The following is a 19,620-nucleotide window of genomic DNA, read 5'->3' as shown; positions in this document are numbered from 1 at the left end:
TTGGAAGCTGGCATTGGGCTCCATCACTACGGCACAATGGTTTAGGTCATAGAAGGAAGCAGCAGAGACAGCCTGTCACGCCCCGGGGTCCTTTTTTGGCTAAAAAGAATAGCAGAAGTGCCCAAAAAAATTTTTTGAAACCTTGACCCCAGAGAATGACAAACCCGCCACAAGTATAGGAAATCCACTGTTCATGCGGACAGTCTCCCATGTATTTGCACGACGTCGCACAAGCACAAGTTACAACCACAAGTTATTCACCAACCATGAATACATTCACCACATCACATAATCACGAATTACATTCATAAATCCACATCTATCATTTGAAAACGTTTCCCACCTGAAAACTTATTTTGAAATACTAAAATCATAAAAGCAAAAAATCCTTTTTAAAACTGTTTTCCACATAAAAACTTTTTCTTTTAAAAGCAAGCTACCACGAGGGGTAGAAAATCATTTTTGCAAATCCACATTAAAACCACAACTTTGTTCATATTCAAAGTTGTACCATGAATGGAATAAAGTCAAATCAAGTTAAATAACGTTACACTGAACCACAATTATTTTCTATATTATTCAAATAAAATGGATGAGACTAAACCAATGGTAACCAAGCCGGAGAAGCCTACTCTCGCTAGGTATGTGCCTCACGCCTCGTCCCGACTCGGCCTCCAATGTCATCTGAAATGGGGGGGAGGGGGGTGAGAAACCAACAAAGGGTCTCCCAGTGGGTACCGCAAGCCGATGAAGGTGAGAGTACTCACTGGTAACCAAAAAATAGCTATGAAAAATGATACAGTACAAAGTAAAATAGAAAAATAAGGTATATAATTGCAACTACTACTACTGTACATCAATATGCGTCAACCGAGTGATCAGTCCAAAGTACCCAATTCAGAATCCGTCGTGTTGGTCCAAGGACCTTAGGCAAGTGCCACGCCGCTCTAAATGGCATATAACTCTAGTAGTGGACCGCTAGGCTCACCATTGCGGTGGCCAAACCGGAAATGCGTACGTGAAATACGTACGAGCAGTGGCGATCGATGCAAATATGATCAATAGCCGTCGGCAAGTAGCCAACAATCAACCCCTTAGGGTGTGTGGACCGAATAGGTCATCAACTAGAATCTCAACCGACCAACTAGGTCACAATGATGTCATATCATGCATAGAGATAATTATCAACCACTCTACTTCTAAATCATGATAATCGAGTACAGAGATATAACTGAGTAGAGCAATATGTACTGAAGTCATATGGTGCTCGCTCAACAGACAGGAATAATGCGAGAAACATAAAGAAAGAGGGTGGAGGGAACGTTACCGAGCGTGCACCACTAGACCGACTTCAGGTCGAAGTTCCTACCTGTATCAGTGTCGTGCCTGTCTCCGAACTGTACGATTTCGTCAACCGGACCTATAGACGGTCCACAAGGTCAGTGTCCAACCCACTAATCCAAAATACACAACTTAGGAACCCCACATATTTTCCTGGAATCGGTTTCCTAAAACTGATTGCTGTAACTCGCCGGAAGTCCCGAAAATCACACCGGGACGTTGCCGGGACCCACTAAGTGTCCCGAAACTCACCGATTCATGCCACGAGTCACCCGCTGTCACAAAACACATTGTTTTGGATGTCCTGGTAGCAAACTCCAAGTCACACATCGGAACAATTATCATTGAATAACCGTTCCGATCCGGATTCTCGAAAGTGTCAATTTCGACACCGAAACCCTCCGCCACTCACCCGTCATCTCCAAACTCTTGAAATGACGATGATGACCAGCCAACGAGGCTCGACAGAAAAAACCCAGGGTATTCCAAAATCGACGGATGAAATCCGAACCGTAACCGCGTTTCGCCGGTGAATTTCGTCGAAAAACGCACCGAAACCGACAGTCGGCCTCCGCGAAGAGCTTCAGACCATGGACGATTAGTCCAGAGGTCGTCTACCATGCATACATGCTACTCGCAGTAGCTATGGGGAAGCATTTTTGCATAAAAGCCCTACTATTATATATAATTACAATATTTTATGTAAATAAAGAGGTTTAATGGGCCGTTACCGCTAACCGAGAGTTTTCGAGGTCAGCCGAGACACGGGCTGATAGGTCTCGACAAGGCGGAGGCCGTGCTCACTGTTTGGAGCACTACGAATCATTGCAAAAAGTGTGGGAGCAAGCCGAAGTTCAGCGAACTACGCGCATGAGGAGCAAACCGGATCGAACACACAGATCCGGGACTCGCAGACTACAAATGAGGTGAGCACTATGATCAGTAGTGATCATGGGTCACCATGCTTATCTCTGAAGGCGTTGGAACAGCCTTGGGTCGTCAATAATATTCTCTAAAACTGCACATGTTGTCTTAAACATTTTTAACAAAATTGTAATAGATTTGAAGTGTGTACTCCAACGAGTATCACCGGCCCTTTACAAAGCGCCAACTTGATTGAGTCCGGTCCCGATCGTAAGCTCATTGTTTTCAATCAGTTCAGCAATTTCAAAACTATGAAATTTTTTTAGTTCATCATTTCGCTTGGTAAAAATCCAACAATTTTACAATAGTACTTAATTTTGAGTAAAATTCATAAACCTCAAGAATATCTTTAGATGCCGCAACCAAAGCCAAATGGAGACGATGGGCTAAACAATGGATATAGTAAGTTAGAGACAATCATTAGAAATTAATGCTTGTAATCCATTCTATTCACCTCTCATATTACTCGCTCTGTTATAACCTTGGCCGCGAATATTTTGAACATCAAGGCTATAATAAGAAAGAACGAAATAAATTGCATTTTTCATGGTTAATGCTTTAGTATTCGAGATATGAACAAGATCAAAAAATCTTTCCTGAACAAAACCTTGTACATCAACAAATCTTAAGACGATAGCTAACTGCTCCATTTTTGACTCTTCGCATGCTTCATCAACCATTATAGAAAATTTCGAGTCCCCAGTTTCATCTCGAACTTTTCTCCTTACTTTCTCCGCTAAAACTTGCAAAATTTCTTTTTGCGTATCTGACGAAGTATAAGAAACATTTTGTGGAGCATTTTCTAAAATAACTTTTGTCATATCTTCATTAAGAAAAGATAACACATCCAACTTTTCCCGAAAATTATCCCGATTAATAGATTCTTTACTTTCTTCCCAACCTCTTATAGCACATCCTTGAAAAGTAAGATATCTAACTGCAATTATTAATGCTTTGAGGCTTAAACGATTATTTGCCTTTTGTTGTGATGTATGAGTATGAAGCACATTTTGAATATGTTGAGATTGTTTCATCAATTTTTCGCAAGCTTTTTCGGCAACTTTATGAGATGAGTTTGGTTCTTTACTTGTATAATTTAGAAAAACACATTTTTTTTTATCTTTAACTTTCTTCTAATTATGAATATTGTCAACAGTGAAGGCATTTTGTGAAGAATACCCATATGGCTTGTTAAAAGAAAGCACGGTAGACAAAATGCGGCATCTTTGGTTGGAGAATATTCTAACCACGATTTGAATGATTCAAATCATGAAGGTTGAAAGCGACGCTGATGAGAAAGAGGCCCAACTTTTTGGATATTCCAAAAGTCTCGATTGATATGGACCATTGATTATATATGCCCGTCGAACTTCATCACATTGCTCAACGAGATAATTCCAAATTTGATGTCGTAATCCAGTATCACGCTTAAAGGGCATGTTATTAGCCTCCTTAACTTCTATTCTTGGAGATTTCAAACAACAACTTTGCGAGCCTGAAGTCTCATCTCTATAAATAGCTTCTTGTTCATTAGCTTCCGAGTTTTCAATATTTTTTCTTTTAAAAAAATAATCGAGTGTAGTTGTCTTTCACATTAAAACAATAACGATCTAGAGATCTACAAAAATTATGTCAAAAAATTAGGTATTAAAATCTAATCTATCTAAGATAATTTGCAAATTATGTAAAGAGATAAAATCTAAAATCAGTTCGGGAGATAAAAAGTTTTTATTCATAAAGAAGGAATTCATAAAAATTCAAAATTTTGGATCTACTATTGTACTTTATATTCTTAAATAATAAATGCTAAAAGTCTAAAATCCAATAGATTGCCATTGAAGGCCTCGAAAATTTTTAAAATTAAAATTTAAACATGAATAAATTATCAGTATTATCATAATTATTAATTGTAATCCAACAATATATGGACAACTCACAACTCAATCATTAATAATCAAGAAGCAAACATTAAATAATTGACAATTCAATACTAAATGCAATTATATAAAGGAAATTAGATCGTTAAAATGCTCTTATTGAAATAAAGTATGAAGCAATCTAAAGGAGAGAGAGAGATTACGAGTCTAATTAGATTTTGCTATTTTGGAGCGCTGCAGTTGAACCGGAGTTACGAGATTAGGCGAGCACCACCGACGGTCGGCACTCGGCAGTCTGGCGAGGCGACGAGCCAGAGGAGTAGAGGCGGGGGCCGGGGAGAGAGATTGAGAGAGGAGAGTGAGAGAGAGAGAAAATACTATTTACGTGTGCTTGTGGTGTGTGGGCGTGTCAGCATGCAAAGGTGCACGGGCGACGGCGTCATGAATGTTGTGCGTGGAGTCTTGGCCCACAAGTCAACAAATTTTTTTAAAGAAATTTTATTTTGTTCCCCTAAGTTTGCAATATTTTAATTTTCTCAATAGTTTAATAATGGATCTTCTTGTAATTAAAAAAATTTTGGGGTGGGGGGTGGGGGGTGGGGGATATGGCCATTGTCAGCCACTACATGGCTCCCTCTCTGCTCATTCAACTTTGGAATATGAATGTCCAAATTTATTTATGACTCAATCCGATTTTGAATCCAAAATTGTTTTATTCTAAAGTAAAATATTCATCGAAATGAAATTTATTAATATTGATAGTTATCGTTTGTTTTATAAAAATTAGATTTCGATACCTATTTCACTCTGAAATATGAAATGTCCAAATTTATTTAAGGCTCAATCCGACTGTAAATTCAGAATTGTTTAATTTCAAAATGAACTATTTAAAATCTTTTCTCCCAAATTCCTACTCTTTTTCTATTATCACTCTCCTCTTTTTTTTTAACCAAAATGCTCTATTAAAAACGTAAATATTCAATCCGATTTCTATTTCAATAATAAATCGAATAATTTTAAATAATTATTATTGTTTTTTTTATGTTACCGTCGCTCCGCTGTAATCTAATTTTACTTTCCGTTCAGATTCTGGAATCGAATATGTTGATGGTATTGCCACCTGCAACCATTTGATTTTGGGGAGAAAGAAATAAATAATAGGGAGAAATTACCGACGTACCTAACTCCCGAAAGGGAACGCGACAGTGTATCACAGCGGCGTCGGCGTCGGGCGTCACATCTCCCCTCGGCGTTCGACTCTCGAACTCCTCCGAAGAATCCGAACCAAATCGCCCGTCATCGATTCCCAGACCGAAACCCTAGCCAGCCCTCTCTAGTTGAAACCGTAACCCTAGTCTCTGAGGGAGGTCGAGAGATCGAGAGAGAGAGGGAACATGGCGACCCTCGACGAGGGGTCCGCGGCGGGGCGGCGCCACCCACTACCTGGTCAAGTGCGTCCTCAGGGGAAGCGCCGTTCTCCACGCCGTCCGCGGCCGCTTCCGATCCCCTTCGTCCGTCGACGTCGTCTTCGGAAAGGTATGCTTCCTCTTTCTACAAATCTCGATCCTATGTTGCCTTTTTTTTTTTTCGCCTTATAGAGTGTTCATCCGTTGGACCTCGTCTCTATTCTCTTGTAGCTTTTGGAATTGATGCCTCTTTGCTAATTGATTCAGCTAATGTCCGAGGGGGAAATACTGGGTTCTTGGTAGATTAGCTTGAAGATTTGGCACAAGTTTAGGATGGGCTATAATTTTTGAAGGTCAACTACAATAGAAACAATCCTGGTCTTTTGTTTGTTCATGTTGTCTTATGGCCTAGCATTTCTTATGGGAATTCTCTTATCAGAAGCAGTAGGGCATCTAACAATTGATTTAGCATGCATTCTACCAGCCTAATTCTCTTGTATGCCCACTTATAACGGCAGCTTTTTGTAATTCTCTTGTATGCCTCCCAACTATTGGGGAAGAAATCTTGGCTTCCTTCAAAGCTGTAAAGAGAGATAGAATAGAGGTAGAATATGAAGAAAGAACAAAGGGGACGTTTATAAGAGAACTATGGTAGTATAGCAAACAAGAAGATGGAGTAATGCTGCCATGGCCCAAACCATTAGAATTGTTCTTATACTCAACATTACTGTTGTTAAAATGTGTGGCTGATCCCCTAATTATAGAAGCTTTATGGTAGTGTTGAACATGAAAATGAATCTCTAGTTTCCTTATAGGAGTAAGTTAATCTTTTACATGATGTCAATCCATACCAAAATCATTTTGATCGAGTCTACGTCTAGGTTTTCTGATTGAACCCCCCGCAACCACCAAAACCACATTTCAAGTTTGAAGGAGGCTTAAAGATTTCTTCTAGTTAAACTTAAATAGCCCTGTTATTGGATGGCAGTGCAATGAATTGGTCATTTGTGGAGTGGTTGGAATTGTAGACCAGTACCAGTTTGGCTTGGTCTAGTCTTTTGGTTTTATTTGGTTTTAGCAGCACATAATATGGACTCGAAGTATAAGTTGAATATCTTATATTAGATAATGTTATGACTTCTAATATTAACATTTTTTATGCTTTCTGGTGCAATCTTGAATGCTATTGCTTACGATGGACGCAGATATTAGCTACTTTGGGAAAATAAAAAGAAAACAAATGAAAAAAGGAGACTTTTTAAGACATTTGACTATATTGGATTAGACTCAAGGAGTAGTGCAATTTACCCACCACACTCTATTGTCCCACTTTACCATATCATCACTATATTTGATATGTTTATTATAGTTTGTTCATAGCAACCTATGAAGAAAAAGGCTCGAGTTTGTCCTTGATCGCAACATGATAAAATATATGGCCATAGGATTGGCTTACTATAATAGTCCTGACATATAATATACTGCAAACATCATCCTTTTTAAAAATTCATTTGTAGGAATGTATTCATGTTACAAGTAGAATTTTTATGATATGAGATGCCAATAGAGAGACGAAATAAAAGCATCGATAGACTGTTTTCTAGTTTAACCATGCTACACGTTCTTATGAATAATCAGAAATATTGGAGCCTTGGAGGTGAGCTATAAACTCTAAAGGATCCTCTGATGCGTGTATATATTATTTTACTTGTATATATACAATATTGGTTTTTGAAAGAATAATCTGGCAAAATTTGAGGAGCATCTTCATTATTGTATTTTGATGCATATTATGGTCAAGGCTAGTTTATTGATATAACTGCTAGATCTTGTTTGCTTACACTTTTATCCTATTTTCTATTCTTAAGCTCAAATTCTATGTGTTGGACTGCCTGCAGATGAATTCCTTTCTTCTTCTTACGGTTGGTTAGCCTGCAAACTAATCTTCTTTCCAAAAAGGGAAAAAAATAGAGGAACAAGTTACTACTATGATTTTCTTGTTGGCAAAATAATGTCGTAAATGCCAGGATTTTGATCAATCCATCATCTGCTGGCACCATATTTACTTCGGAAAAACATAAAAATGGAAGTGGCAACCAAAGATGGCCTTAGTTTAGAATATTTGGTAGTTGTTTGAATTAGTGAGTTGGGAGGATATTTACATGCCACTTATGCAAGCTCTTTGTAGCAGGGAAAGTTGAGGTTTAGATAGTTGTAGCTGTTGGATGGTCGATTACACATGTTGAATGCATTTAAAATGTTTCGAAACTTTACAATATGTTGTCTAGTAGGGAAAAATGAGGCTTAGAAAGATGTAGCTGTTGGGTGGTTGATTACACATGTTGAATGCATTAAAATGTCTCGAAACTCAACAGTATGTTGTCTAGCTTGCTTAGTGGGGTCCAAATTCTTTTGACTTCATATGTTGGCATTTGCATGTTATCTAAAACTTGTCTAGAAAAATTTAAGTTTGTTATTTGCAATTTCGGAGTACGTTTGGCATCAACAAATGTTCCAATGTCATCCAGATGACTTAAAATAGAAGGTTTTTGCCATAAAAGAAGTTTTATGATATATGGAGGTCTTACATAGTAAAGTTTGGTGTGCCTCCCAATCTCTCTTCTCTTGTAAGTTTTCTCCTCTAATTAGCTATTTTTGTTGCAAAAAAGAAAAATGTTCCCATGTCATTACGAATCTTATCATCTAGATTAATCTCTGGGCGTGTTTGGTTTGGGTTATCCTGCCAAAATTACAGGTAATCTTGTCAGGATTACTATGTTTGGTTCATCTAGTTTGTAATCTGGTCGGCAATGTAGCATTACAAATGGTGTAAGATTACTCCGAAAATATTACCGAGCGGGGGGTGGGTATCTCGTATTACTGATGGTAGGGTTATCTTGCATGTTATATAAAATTACAAGTTTACCCCTCCAACCCCCAAAACTCTTTCAATACGCCATTTTAAAAATTTTAATTTAAAATTTTTAATTGTCAAATTTGAAATGTGAAATTTGAAATTTTAATTTTGAAATTTCAAATTTCAAATTTAAATTTTAAACTTTTAAATTTGAAATTTTCAAATTCTAAATTTCAAACTATAAATTATAAACTATAAATTTATATTTTAGATTTTAAATTTTAAGTTTAAATTTAAAATTTAAATTTTAAACTATAAATTTATATTTTAAACTATAAATTTATAGATTTTAAAATTTAAATTTAAATTTTAAATTTTATATTTTATATTTTAAATTTTTAATTTTATATTGGGGCAATTGCTTATATATCCCTGAAAAGTTTTCGACTTTCTGATTTACCATTTTTAGAAGGCTAATATTGAAAATACCCTTTTTACGTTCCAACCTATTTCAAATATACCCCTAGAGTTAAATTCTGTTAATGAATTGTTAGCAATAGCGGTTATCTCTATGAAATTACTATTTTGTACTTTCAAATATATCCTTCTATCATTAGTCCATCACCGACTTTTCTTATTTGCCCTTAAGTTAAGGGCACAAAAAGTATTTTGATTTTTGGTCTTTTCCAATATACCCTTCTACCATTACCAACATTTCTTATTTGCCCTTAAGTTGAGGGTAAAAGAGACATTTTGATTTTTTTTTTAACTCTAGTAGATATTTAACTCACGTTTAACCTAAGTTAACTTAACGAGTGGTAATTGCAGAAGTATTTTGGAATAACGGAGAAACATATGAAGGGTATATTGGAAAGAAAAAAAGTAGGGATAAATGAGATATTTCCAAAGTTTTGAGGGGTATATAGACAATTATTCCTTTTATATTTATAAATTTCGTATTTATATTTTAAATTAAAATATTAAATTTTATATTTTTGTTCAGATTTAAAATTTAAAATTTAAATTTAAATTCAAATTTTACGTTATTTAAAATAATTTAGTAAAAAAATTATTATTTGTAAATAATAAAAAAATTTGCCAAATATTGACTAAGGGCAATTTTGAAATAGACTACACTTTACTGTCTAAATTACTGAATTTTATAAAATGAACCAAACATAGTAATTCTATATACATTGTAAGCCAGCATTATATTACAGTATTAAACCAAACGCAGTGATGCAGCATCAGTAGTAATTTGATTCAGAAATCTCAGATAGCTGGTTATGTCGAAATAACTTGTAATGCTACATAATGTGAGCCAAACGCGTCCTCTGTGTAATCTTGATACCACTCTTACTTCCCAATAACCATATGCCGAAGTTGAATTGTTTTTGTAGATCTGGAAGCTACAGATTTGCATTTCACATGTAGTGATCCTGAGTGTGTTGGCTGGTCTAATTCTGGGAGGATTCCCATTCCATTTTTCAACTAATGCAGGTTGAGTAGATAGTCTTTTAAAGGACCGATCACATTATAAGTTGGTGATTTCAAAATCTTGAAATGTTTACTGTACTTTTATATGGCAATTATGCTGTAGGAATTTATTGCCTTGTGATGCCGTCTCTTGAAAAACTTTTGCTGAAGATTTTACTTGGGAATTGTTTATGCTCTGATATACATATCATGCCCTACTTTTATGTGATTGTTGTTGTCAGGAGACATCGCTAGAATTGGTGGTGGTTGGTGATGACGGAGTTGTACAATCAATATGTGACCAAAGTGTATTTGGCATAATAAAGGATCTTGCTGTGCTACAGTGGAATGATAGGTTCTATGCATCCATGCCAAAGGTCTTGTTACCATTTATTCTTCTTAGTACTTTTGTTCTTCTTTTCTTACTGAGGTTCTCTATAGATATTATGAAGATTAACTATAAAATCTTCTTCAGAAAGTAATGAATCTGCCTGCAGACATGTTCTCAAGAAACAACAAGAAAATTTTCTTCAGGATTTTTTTTATTTTTTTATTTTTTATATATTATGGTTCTTTTGTTGTATGTCCAAAAAATTTCTTCTGTATATTTTGCAGGAACAAGGCAAAGATCTTCTAATTGTTCTTTCAGATTCTGGAAAGCTTTCTTTTCTTAACTTTTGTTCTGAGATGCATAGGTTGGATTGCATTTGTTTTCTTTAAGTTGCACATTTCCATCTCTTTCAATACTTGATAAATACACTGTTTTGCAGCAAGTGATACTTTAATTTTTCTTTAGGTTCTTTGCCATTGCTCATATTGAATTATCCAAACCAGGAAATTCAAGACATCAATTGGGAAGATTGTTAGCCGTTGATCCAGAGTAATCTTTTTCTCTATATTCTGTGGTAAAAATAATAATTTAGTGGAACTTTATCATATCCTGTCGAATTTTTTCATCAGATTGTGCTTACAAATTCTTCTGGTGGGATTAAATTTAACTGGTGTTACTTTGGTGTGACTGCAGTTTGTTTCTGGCGCATTGGTAGAGTGTCATGTTTTAACTACAAGTCAATGTTTCAAATAGCGACCATTGCTCCCACCGTAATATTTATAGTGGGATTTTGCAGAGTGGGTTCGCAATGGCTGCTTTAGCGGCATTACACCTGCTAAAGTGCATGCTATAAAGTTGGGTCAAAGCGGATCCTAGGGGCCCGAAAGCTTGGAAATTGCAAATGGGTCAAAATGCTATCTGGATGGGTTTTGAAGTTAAATTTAGCGGAGTGGGTTCGTAGCGGTTGCTTTAGCGGCATTAGGCTCGTTAAAGTGCATGCTATAAAGTAGGGTCGAAGCGGATGCTAGGGGCCAAAAGCTTGGAAATTGCAAACAGGTCAAAATGCTTTATCTGTTCAGCCCTTCGGTACCCTCAGGGCAGCACTTTTGTTAAAAACTTTGCTCTTTAGGGAGGGTTGGGTTTTGAAGTTAAAATATAATAATCAAAACCTTGTAAATGGATTATAGATTTTCAAGTTTTTTTCCTTGTAAATGGATTATAGAATTTCCAGCTCTTTTTTTTCTTTTTCTTTTTGGCTTGCTAAATCATAATATTTTGAAGTTAGTCTTATAGATAATGACATTAAATAAGTATAGGCTTGCAATAGTAGAAAATGGTAATGATTAGTTGTCTTTTCTTTAAAATCATATGTATTTTTTTTATAAGGAATTGAGACATATTAAATAATTTTTTGTGAAACCTGCTAGCGCCTGCTATTTGCTTTCCACTATGAGACATAGGAGTGGAAACGAGCCGAGCTCGAGCGAGCTTACCTCAGCTCAAATTTGGCTTGAAATTAATTTCGAGCCTAAATTTAGGCTCAAGCTCGGCTTGAAATTAATTCGAGCGAGCTCAAGCGAGCCTGATTTCGAGTCGAGCGAGCTCGAGCCCTAAACGAGCCGCTTGAAATTCTCGACATCGTACGATCAATAGTTTAATTTGTATAGAATATTATCTACAATTTGATGCAAAAACATGTCTAATAGTTCAAAATACAAAATAATCATATGAAATACGGTATTTGCTAATTCACATTACAATTTCATCAATTTTTTTCTTTTTTTCTTTCTAACAAGGTTATTTCAAGACACAGGGAGGAATGGTCACTAAACCAAAAAAATGTGTATATATAACTAAACCCCAAATGAAAGCATCAAAATTTTCTTACAAGGGATCCGAGAGCAACGGCGAGCGGAGAGGAACTTGGTGGGGGGAGGGGAGAGGATGACGAGGGATCGGAGAGCAACGGCGACGATGGCGGCGGCGGCCGAGGAGGTCGGCAATGGCAACGCCAAGGTTGCTGGCTTGTGGTGATGGCGGCCTAAGAGGTGAGCGACGGTGAGCGACGAGGTGGGCAACGGCGGGCGCGTGCTCTTACTCGGTAAAATGGTAACTTGGGGGCTTCAGGCTTGACCGCTTGGGGTGAGAGACAAAGAGAGAAAGAGAGAGAGAGAGAGGAAGAGATTAGGGATTTAGGGCTCTGTGAAAGAGAGGGAGAGTGTAAATTTAGTGGGATTTTGCCCTTTTGTTGGCGTGTTGGGTTTGTTTTATTGGGCTAGCAACATTGGCCCAATTTTAACTACCCAGCCTACATATAATTAAAATATTATATATATATATAGAACTAGGCTACTATGCTATTAATAGCACCAAGTCATTGGTGCTACCAAGTTTTTGGCCATTGGATTAAGAGATGTGTGGTTAGGATGATGTGGGTCCCCTTGGGTTGAGTGGGTGGTTGGTTGAATAGTATGATCTAACGGGTGAAAATGATCAAAAGGGTAGATCTAACGGCGGAAAACTTGGTAGCACCAAGTGCTTCGTGCTATTAATAGCATAGTAGCCGAACTCTATATATATATATATATATATATATATATATATATTAAGCAGAGAGAGAGAGAGAGAGAGAAGAGGAGAGAGTTGAGCTAGATAACTATCGGTAGCAAACGAGCCCGTTGTCCACCATTTTGTTTTCGATGATGGAGCTTCCAAATCGACAATCGGCACGTTGAACATGATCTATACCACTTAAAGTATCTAGAAACTAAATTTCAAATCTTTCTGATATCATTGACCTAATGATCAAAAGATTTCAAAATTCGTAATTTAGTGGTAGATAGAGGTGTTTTCACGTTTAACGGCGTAAAGCTATCCAAATCAATTGAATTTTGGTTAGAAAATTTTTTAAACTATTTAGAACAAGATCTATACTCTCGATCATGATTATAAAATTTCTATCATCACTTTTCAGAGGATATTCATTTTCAACCGTTCATTTTTACGCTCACTTGATGGACAAGAGAACAATATCGGAAAAGCATGAAATTTGATTTTTAGATACTTCAAGTGGTATAGATTATATTTAACGTGTGCCGATCATCGATTTGGAGGCTCCATCATCGAAAACAAATGGGTGCAACGGAGTCCGTTTGCTACCGATGTATTCTAGACTCAACTCTCTCTCTCTCTCTCTCTCTCTCTCTCTATATATATATAATATATATATATATATATATATATATATATAGAACTAGGCTACTATGCTATTAATAGCACCAAGTCACTGGCTCAAGTTTTTTGGCCATTGGAATTAAAAGATGTCGGTTAGGATGATGTGGGCCCTCTAGGGTTGAGTGGGTGGTTGGTTGAATAGTATGATCTAACGGGTGAAAATGATCACAAGGGTAGATCTAACGGCGGAAAACTTGGTAGCACCAAGTGCTTTGTGCTATAATAGCATAGTAGCCGGACTCTAATATATATATATATATATATATATATATATCGAGCTTTTTGAGCCTAATTCGAGCGAGCCGAGTAATACTCAAGCTCGGCTTGAAATGAATTTCGAGTGCTTTTTTTTTTTTTGTTTAAGCTCAGTCTCATTTAATTTCGAGTTGAGCTCAAGCGAGCCAAATATTGAGCCGAATGCGAGCTGGCTCGCTCATTTGCTAGCCCTAGTGAGACACTTCCCAAATGCGATGTACCCACTATCTGCTATCTACAACCTTGAACTACAATTAGATGTGAAATTGAAATTTTCACTTTGTAAGACTTCTTCATTCATGTGATTTATTTCTCTGTAGAATAGCTGTATATATATTTTGAGTTGTTGGATTAGGTTTGCTCTTCAAACTATTTAGATGTGGCAGGAAATCTCTCTAGCGTATGCAATTTGTTTGAGACGTCCTTTTGTTAAACTTCATAGTTTTAACTGATTTAAGAGGGTTCGGTGGAGTATAGTAGATCTGGTTGTTTTGTCAATTATATATTCTTGACTCGATATGGTTGACTGTACTACTTTGCTGACAGGGACAAGCTAAGATTTAGAACTTTAGTGCTGATATTTCCAATGGGTAAATCATGAAATGAATAGTAGCATGATGTAGAGGTTTGATGGCACTTATGCCTAGGTGTTGTAGAAGTGGGGTTGAATGGGTACAAATCTTAACATGCTTAATATGAGCAACATACTTTTCTATTTTCGGCGACATGTCACCTTTTTGGTTGTTAACAACAGAGGAGTAGGGACCTAAGAAATTAGAGGAGAAAGTGCTTTGCCAGACAAAAGATCAGCTTTCTAAATAAATGAATGGAAGGGCCTTTTCATGCCCCATCCTGTTGTCTAGGATGCTGACCAAGCAATTGAGTGTACTCATACTTGTAAGCTAGCAGGAATTTGTCAACTGTCAGGTGTAATTTATTTCATTTTCATTTCGTTTTCTTAGATAGGAATTAGTTTAAATTAGTATGCATGGTTAGATTATTATGCATAATTCATAGGAGTCTAAGCTGAGTTATATATTTATTTTGTTTCAATTTTCGATGCGTTCATGTTTGAGAGCAGCAATTGTTTAAGGGTTGGCAAACAGCTATTTAATATATCTCAGTGTTCTATTCAGATTTTAGACTCAAAGAACACTACATAGGGCTTTTGTTGAATTTCTGTCTTGGGAGACTTCAAATTATGCCGTGGCTGTCGGTTATTGGAAAAATAACTGGAATATGGTTGTTTCAAGAATATCCTGTAAGAGATGATCGATGTCGTCATTCTTTTCTTGATTGAATTGCCTTTTAAGGTTGTTGTTAGGACTTAGGATTGTAGAAAAGTTTCTTGAAGTTTCTGCAGTACACCAGTAACATTTCTGCTGAAAACCTGTTTGAGGTTTTCTTTCAGTTGCTTTTTCACCCTTACCACCTGAAACCTTGCATCTAGCAAATAGCAGTTATGTTCTCAGATTTAGGTCTACAACAATCATGTATTGAGAGCTTTAGTAATCACATCTTGATTTGGGAAGTTCACAACAATGAAAAGGAACATTCTTGGTTTTTTAGCTACGGCAAGTTTCACTGTGTTCATCAGTTCATCCTGCATTAGTATTTTTGATAGATCTCCAGCATTTAGATGTAAAAGCAAAAGAACTTGGGAATTGGAAGATTTTTCCTTTGATTTTTTGGGTCGATAAGAAGCAAATGGATATACCAATTAGCATAACGTGCAATACATAATCATTGGTTGACGCTGGTGCACATGCCTTTCACCAACTTGCTCTTAATATTGGTTTGTTCATATTGTTTCTTTGTTTGTTGTGTTATCAATGACTAAAAGCAGCACTTTTAACTCATTTCCTGCTAAAATCTCTTTCCTTTTACTTAACATAACTCTCCAATGTATGTTGCCTCCCTTCCCCCAATCCCTCCGACACCCACAAACACCGCCCCCCGTTCTTTGGACTTGTCCCAATGCAACTGTATCTTGTCCTGGCAGTTTGCCAGAGATACACTCTATTCATGGAGTGCATTTATCTGCCTCTATATAGGACATATTGGGAACTCATGTTCTTCGACTTCTGCTCTGTAAAACCAAGATTCTTCGTCTTCTTCTCCTTTTTTGCTTTTTCTCGTGTTTAAGATTAACCTTTTGTTACCAACATCATACTGATGTTGACAGGTTCTATTTAGCTTAAGGGTTCAGTACATTCTTTACGCATCTCCTAAAATTGCCATGCTTATGATTACTCAAGTTGTGGGCCAAAATTTGTTTCTATAGTTTCTATGCTTGATGTTTAAATTGCTTTTAGATCAAGAAAGTTTTACACTTTGATTTGAGCTTAAATTAATACTTTAAAATTCTATAAATGCAGAGGTCGTTTTATTGCTGTTAGTGCATACGAGGACCATTTCGCCCTATTTTCTGTGGTTTTAAAATCCGGCAGCAGCATTATTGATGAGGTTAAGCTTTGTTACTCTTGCTTACTTTTTAAGGGCATCTTTTATTAGTTTAATAAGTCCTTATATCTAGCCTATATGGTTTCTTTGTAATAATTTTGGATTTTGAAGATATTCATATGTCATAATTTCAGAAAATATTTTATCCATCAGAAATTGAAGATACAAGCAGTGTGAGTAGTACGTCTAGCTATGTTGCACGTGGTACAATTTGGAGCATGTGCTTCATTCCAAGTGGCGTTAATCACCCCATTAAAGAAAACAATAATCCAATACTCGCAGTTATAATGCACAGGTTCTTTTTTCTTGCGTTAACTCTCTTTCTATTTTTTCTTATGTATTGTGTGTCTGTTCATTATTCAAATGTAATTGACGTGACTACCTTTAAAAAAATTTATGTAAGACTGCTAAATTTGTTGGAATTTCTATTGCAGGAAAGGCTCTTTCGTGAATGACTTGATATTGTTTGGTTGTGATACCAGGACACGGATCATTCATGTAATATCCCGTTATGTAGAATCTGGGCCTTTAGCTCTTAGTATATCTTCTGTTCCTCATCTTTTCGGCTTAGCACTTCTTTTCCGTGTTGGCGATATACTTCTGATGGATCTTCGAGATCCAGAGAACATTTGCTGCATCCACAGGATTGTCTTAAACTCACCTATTGTAATTGAGGATTATAAGTCTGTTGATGATTCATGTAGAGGATTGGATATTGATGATGAAGGTATTTTTACTGCCGCTGCTTGTGCTTTGCTGGAATTGAGAGCTTCTGATGATATGTTGAAAGATGATGATCCTATGAACATTGATATTGGGAATGGCAAAGAAACTTCCAATTATTCTAAGCTTGTATGTTCGTGGAGTTGGGAACCTGATAATTCGGCAAATCCAAAGTTGATATTTTGCTTGGATACAGGGGAACTGTTTTTAATGGATATTTATTTGAATATTGCAGAAGTGATGGTTACTATATCAGATTGTCTTTACATGGGATTGCCATTTATGGCTCTTTTATGGGCTAAAGGTGACCTGATAGCAGGGCTTGTGGAGATGGGAGATGGAATGGTCCTCAAGATGGAAGATAGTAAATTATTGTACAAAAGCTCCATTGAAAATATAGCACCTATTTTGGATTTAGCAGTTGCTGATTACTATGATGAGAAACAAGATCAAATGTTTGCCTGCTGTGGAATGAGTCCCGAGGGATCACTCAGGATAATTCGAAGTGGCATAGGTGTGGAAAAACTTCTAAGGACCTCTTCTGTTTATCATGGTGTTACTGGTACATGGGCATTGAAGATGAAAGAAACTGATACTTATCATTCTTTTCTTGTCTTGTCTTTTGTCGAAGAAACTAGGGTTCTCTCGGTTGGTGTGAACTTTAGAGATGTCACTGATGCTGTTGGCTTCCAGCCCAATGTCTGCACTTTGGCCTGTGGTCTGGTTTCGGATGGTTTACTTGTGCAGATTCACAACAAAGGTGTGAGACTCTGTTTACCTACTACAAATGGGCATCCCGAGGGTGTCCCCCTCTCTGTGCCAATTTGCAACTCATGGTCTCCGGATAAGATTACCATTAGTGTAGGTGCTGTTGGACATAACTTGGTTATTGTCACCACATCAAATCCTTTCTTTCTATTCATTCTCAGCATAAGGCCACTCTTGGCGTACCATTACGAATTGTATGTGATTCGAGAAGTAAAACTGTATCATGAAGTGTCTTGTATATCTATACCACGAGGAAGTATCAACTCAGATACACTAATGACAGAATTTAGATCGAAGGACAAAGATAATAAGATTGTTGTCATTGGTACTCATAAACCTTCAGTGGAAGTCCTCTTATTGGAACCCAATGAAGCCTTTAGGGTACTTGCAAGTGGGTTAATATCAATAAATAATGGACTTGGATGTCCTATTACTGGTTGTATTCCTGAAGATGTTAGGTTCGTATCAGTTGATAAGCTTTACGTTCTTGCTGGGCTGAGAAATGGAATGCTACTTAGATTTGAGTGGCCTGCTTGTTGTCAGTTGAAGCCAAATAGAGAGAACCTGAACACTGCTAGCTCACCGTCTGGTTCTATGACTTCATATTCTTTTCTTGATTTGGAGGAGAAGACAGAGAAATGTATCCCTGTTATTCTTCAACTGATTGCTATCCGTCGAATTGGGATTACTCCTGTAAGTTTGGTACCTCTTCATGACTTAAATAATGCAGACATTATCGTCCTCAGTGATAGGCCATGGCTATTGCACTCTGCTAGGCACAGTCTTGCATATACATCAATATCTTTCCAGGCAGCCACTCATGTCACCCCAGTTAGCTCTATAGATTTCCCCAAGGGTATCTTATTTGTTGCGGAGAACAGCCTACATTTGGTAATTTGTTGCACTCATCCTAGTGTGGTTAAGTTTGTTATTATAGTACATTAATTTGGTCAATGTTTTGTATATGCAAGTCTGCATTCAATTATCTATTAATTTTCACAAATATGCAATAGAGCAGACATGAATGTTTTTGGGTGACCTGTATATCTTGGAACATTAGGAGTTGCTGGTGTTGTTACTATTTAGTTTTTTTGATTTTTCGCTAGGTTCCCTAGTTCATCACATTCTGATTGCTGGACTTCTCTTTGGCAATTTTCCTCTTTTTCTGCTAAAAATGACTAGGGAGCATGAGCATCTGATGCAATCTTAAGGCCCTATGCGGGTTAAACGTCAGTACAGCTTAAGCCATCATCTCATGCTAAGTGAGGTTAGCTATATTACTGATTGAATATTAAATAATAATAGTCATATCTGGATTGTCTAATCCAATTCAGTGCATCAGGATCGGCAGATCCATGTTCTGGATCAGAGAACAAATTTTAAATTCAGAACTCCTTGTAGGATCTGGATCATAAAAATCTGCCTATTGTTTAATGTACTGTGTTTCCTAGAAGATTGAGAAATTAAATCACTCTTCGGAGATTTGAAAGCCATAGAAAGTAGATTGATTTACAAAAAAAAAGAATATTCTTTGATAGTTTGTACTAAATTTTTTCATAATTCATAATTTGTTTGTTCGCTGTCAAAAAATTATTTGTTATGTAATATCTGTCTTTAGCTCCTAATTAGGATATTGAAATGCGTGAATTGTTTTAGGCAAGGTTTAAAGTGCGTCACGGGGCGGCGCGTACCGTGCACAGTATAGGGGGGGTTTTCGACCCCCCTTCGTGCCGCGGCATGGACCTGCGTATCGTGTGAGACAGCGTGATACGTAGGTCTGTGCCACAGCAATATGCCGGGCCGGCACACTAATTTTTTTGCTTGTTGCTTTTTTTCTTTTTGTTTTGTTCTTTGGGGTACCAAGAAGCATTCGAGGTATCTCACACCCCCCAAAGACATTACAAATCAAAGATCTACCTGTTAGGTAAGTCAAAAAAATTATAATTTAATTTTTTTGTTTATCAA

General features: G+C 36.7%; 1 protein-coding gene across 1 annotated transcript in view; it reads left to right on the top strand.

Annotated features, from left to right (window-relative positions):
* Positions 607-19,620, top strand: part of LOC109715425 (DNA damage-binding protein 1) — a 38,668-nt gene continuing 19,654 nt past the window's right edge. The window contains exons 1-9 of the mRNA XM_020240401.1: positions 607-641; positions 1,283-1,438; positions 5,510-5,678; positions 10,124-10,258; positions 10,497-10,576; positions 10,678-10,761; positions 16,080-16,167; positions 16,299-16,459; positions 16,599-18,546. Coding sequence (XP_020095990.1) covers positions 607-641; positions 1,283-1,438; positions 5,510-5,678; positions 10,124-10,258; positions 10,497-10,576; positions 10,678-10,761; positions 16,080-16,167; positions 16,299-16,459; positions 16,599-18,546 — 2,856 coding nt within the window. The remainder of the gene's footprint in view (positions 642-1,282; positions 1,439-5,509; positions 5,679-10,123; positions 10,259-10,496; positions 10,577-10,677; positions 10,762-16,079; positions 16,168-16,298; positions 16,460-16,598; positions 18,547-19,620) is intronic.

Source organism: Ananas comosus, linkage group 9 (assembly GCF_001540865.1).
Source record: "Ananas comosus cultivar F153 linkage group 9, ASM154086v1, whole genome shotgun sequence".
Lineage (NCBI taxonomy): Eukaryota > Viridiplantae > Streptophyta > Magnoliopsida > Poales > Bromeliaceae > Ananas > Ananas comosus.
This window is presented reverse-complemented; position numbering and strand designations above follow the sequence as displayed.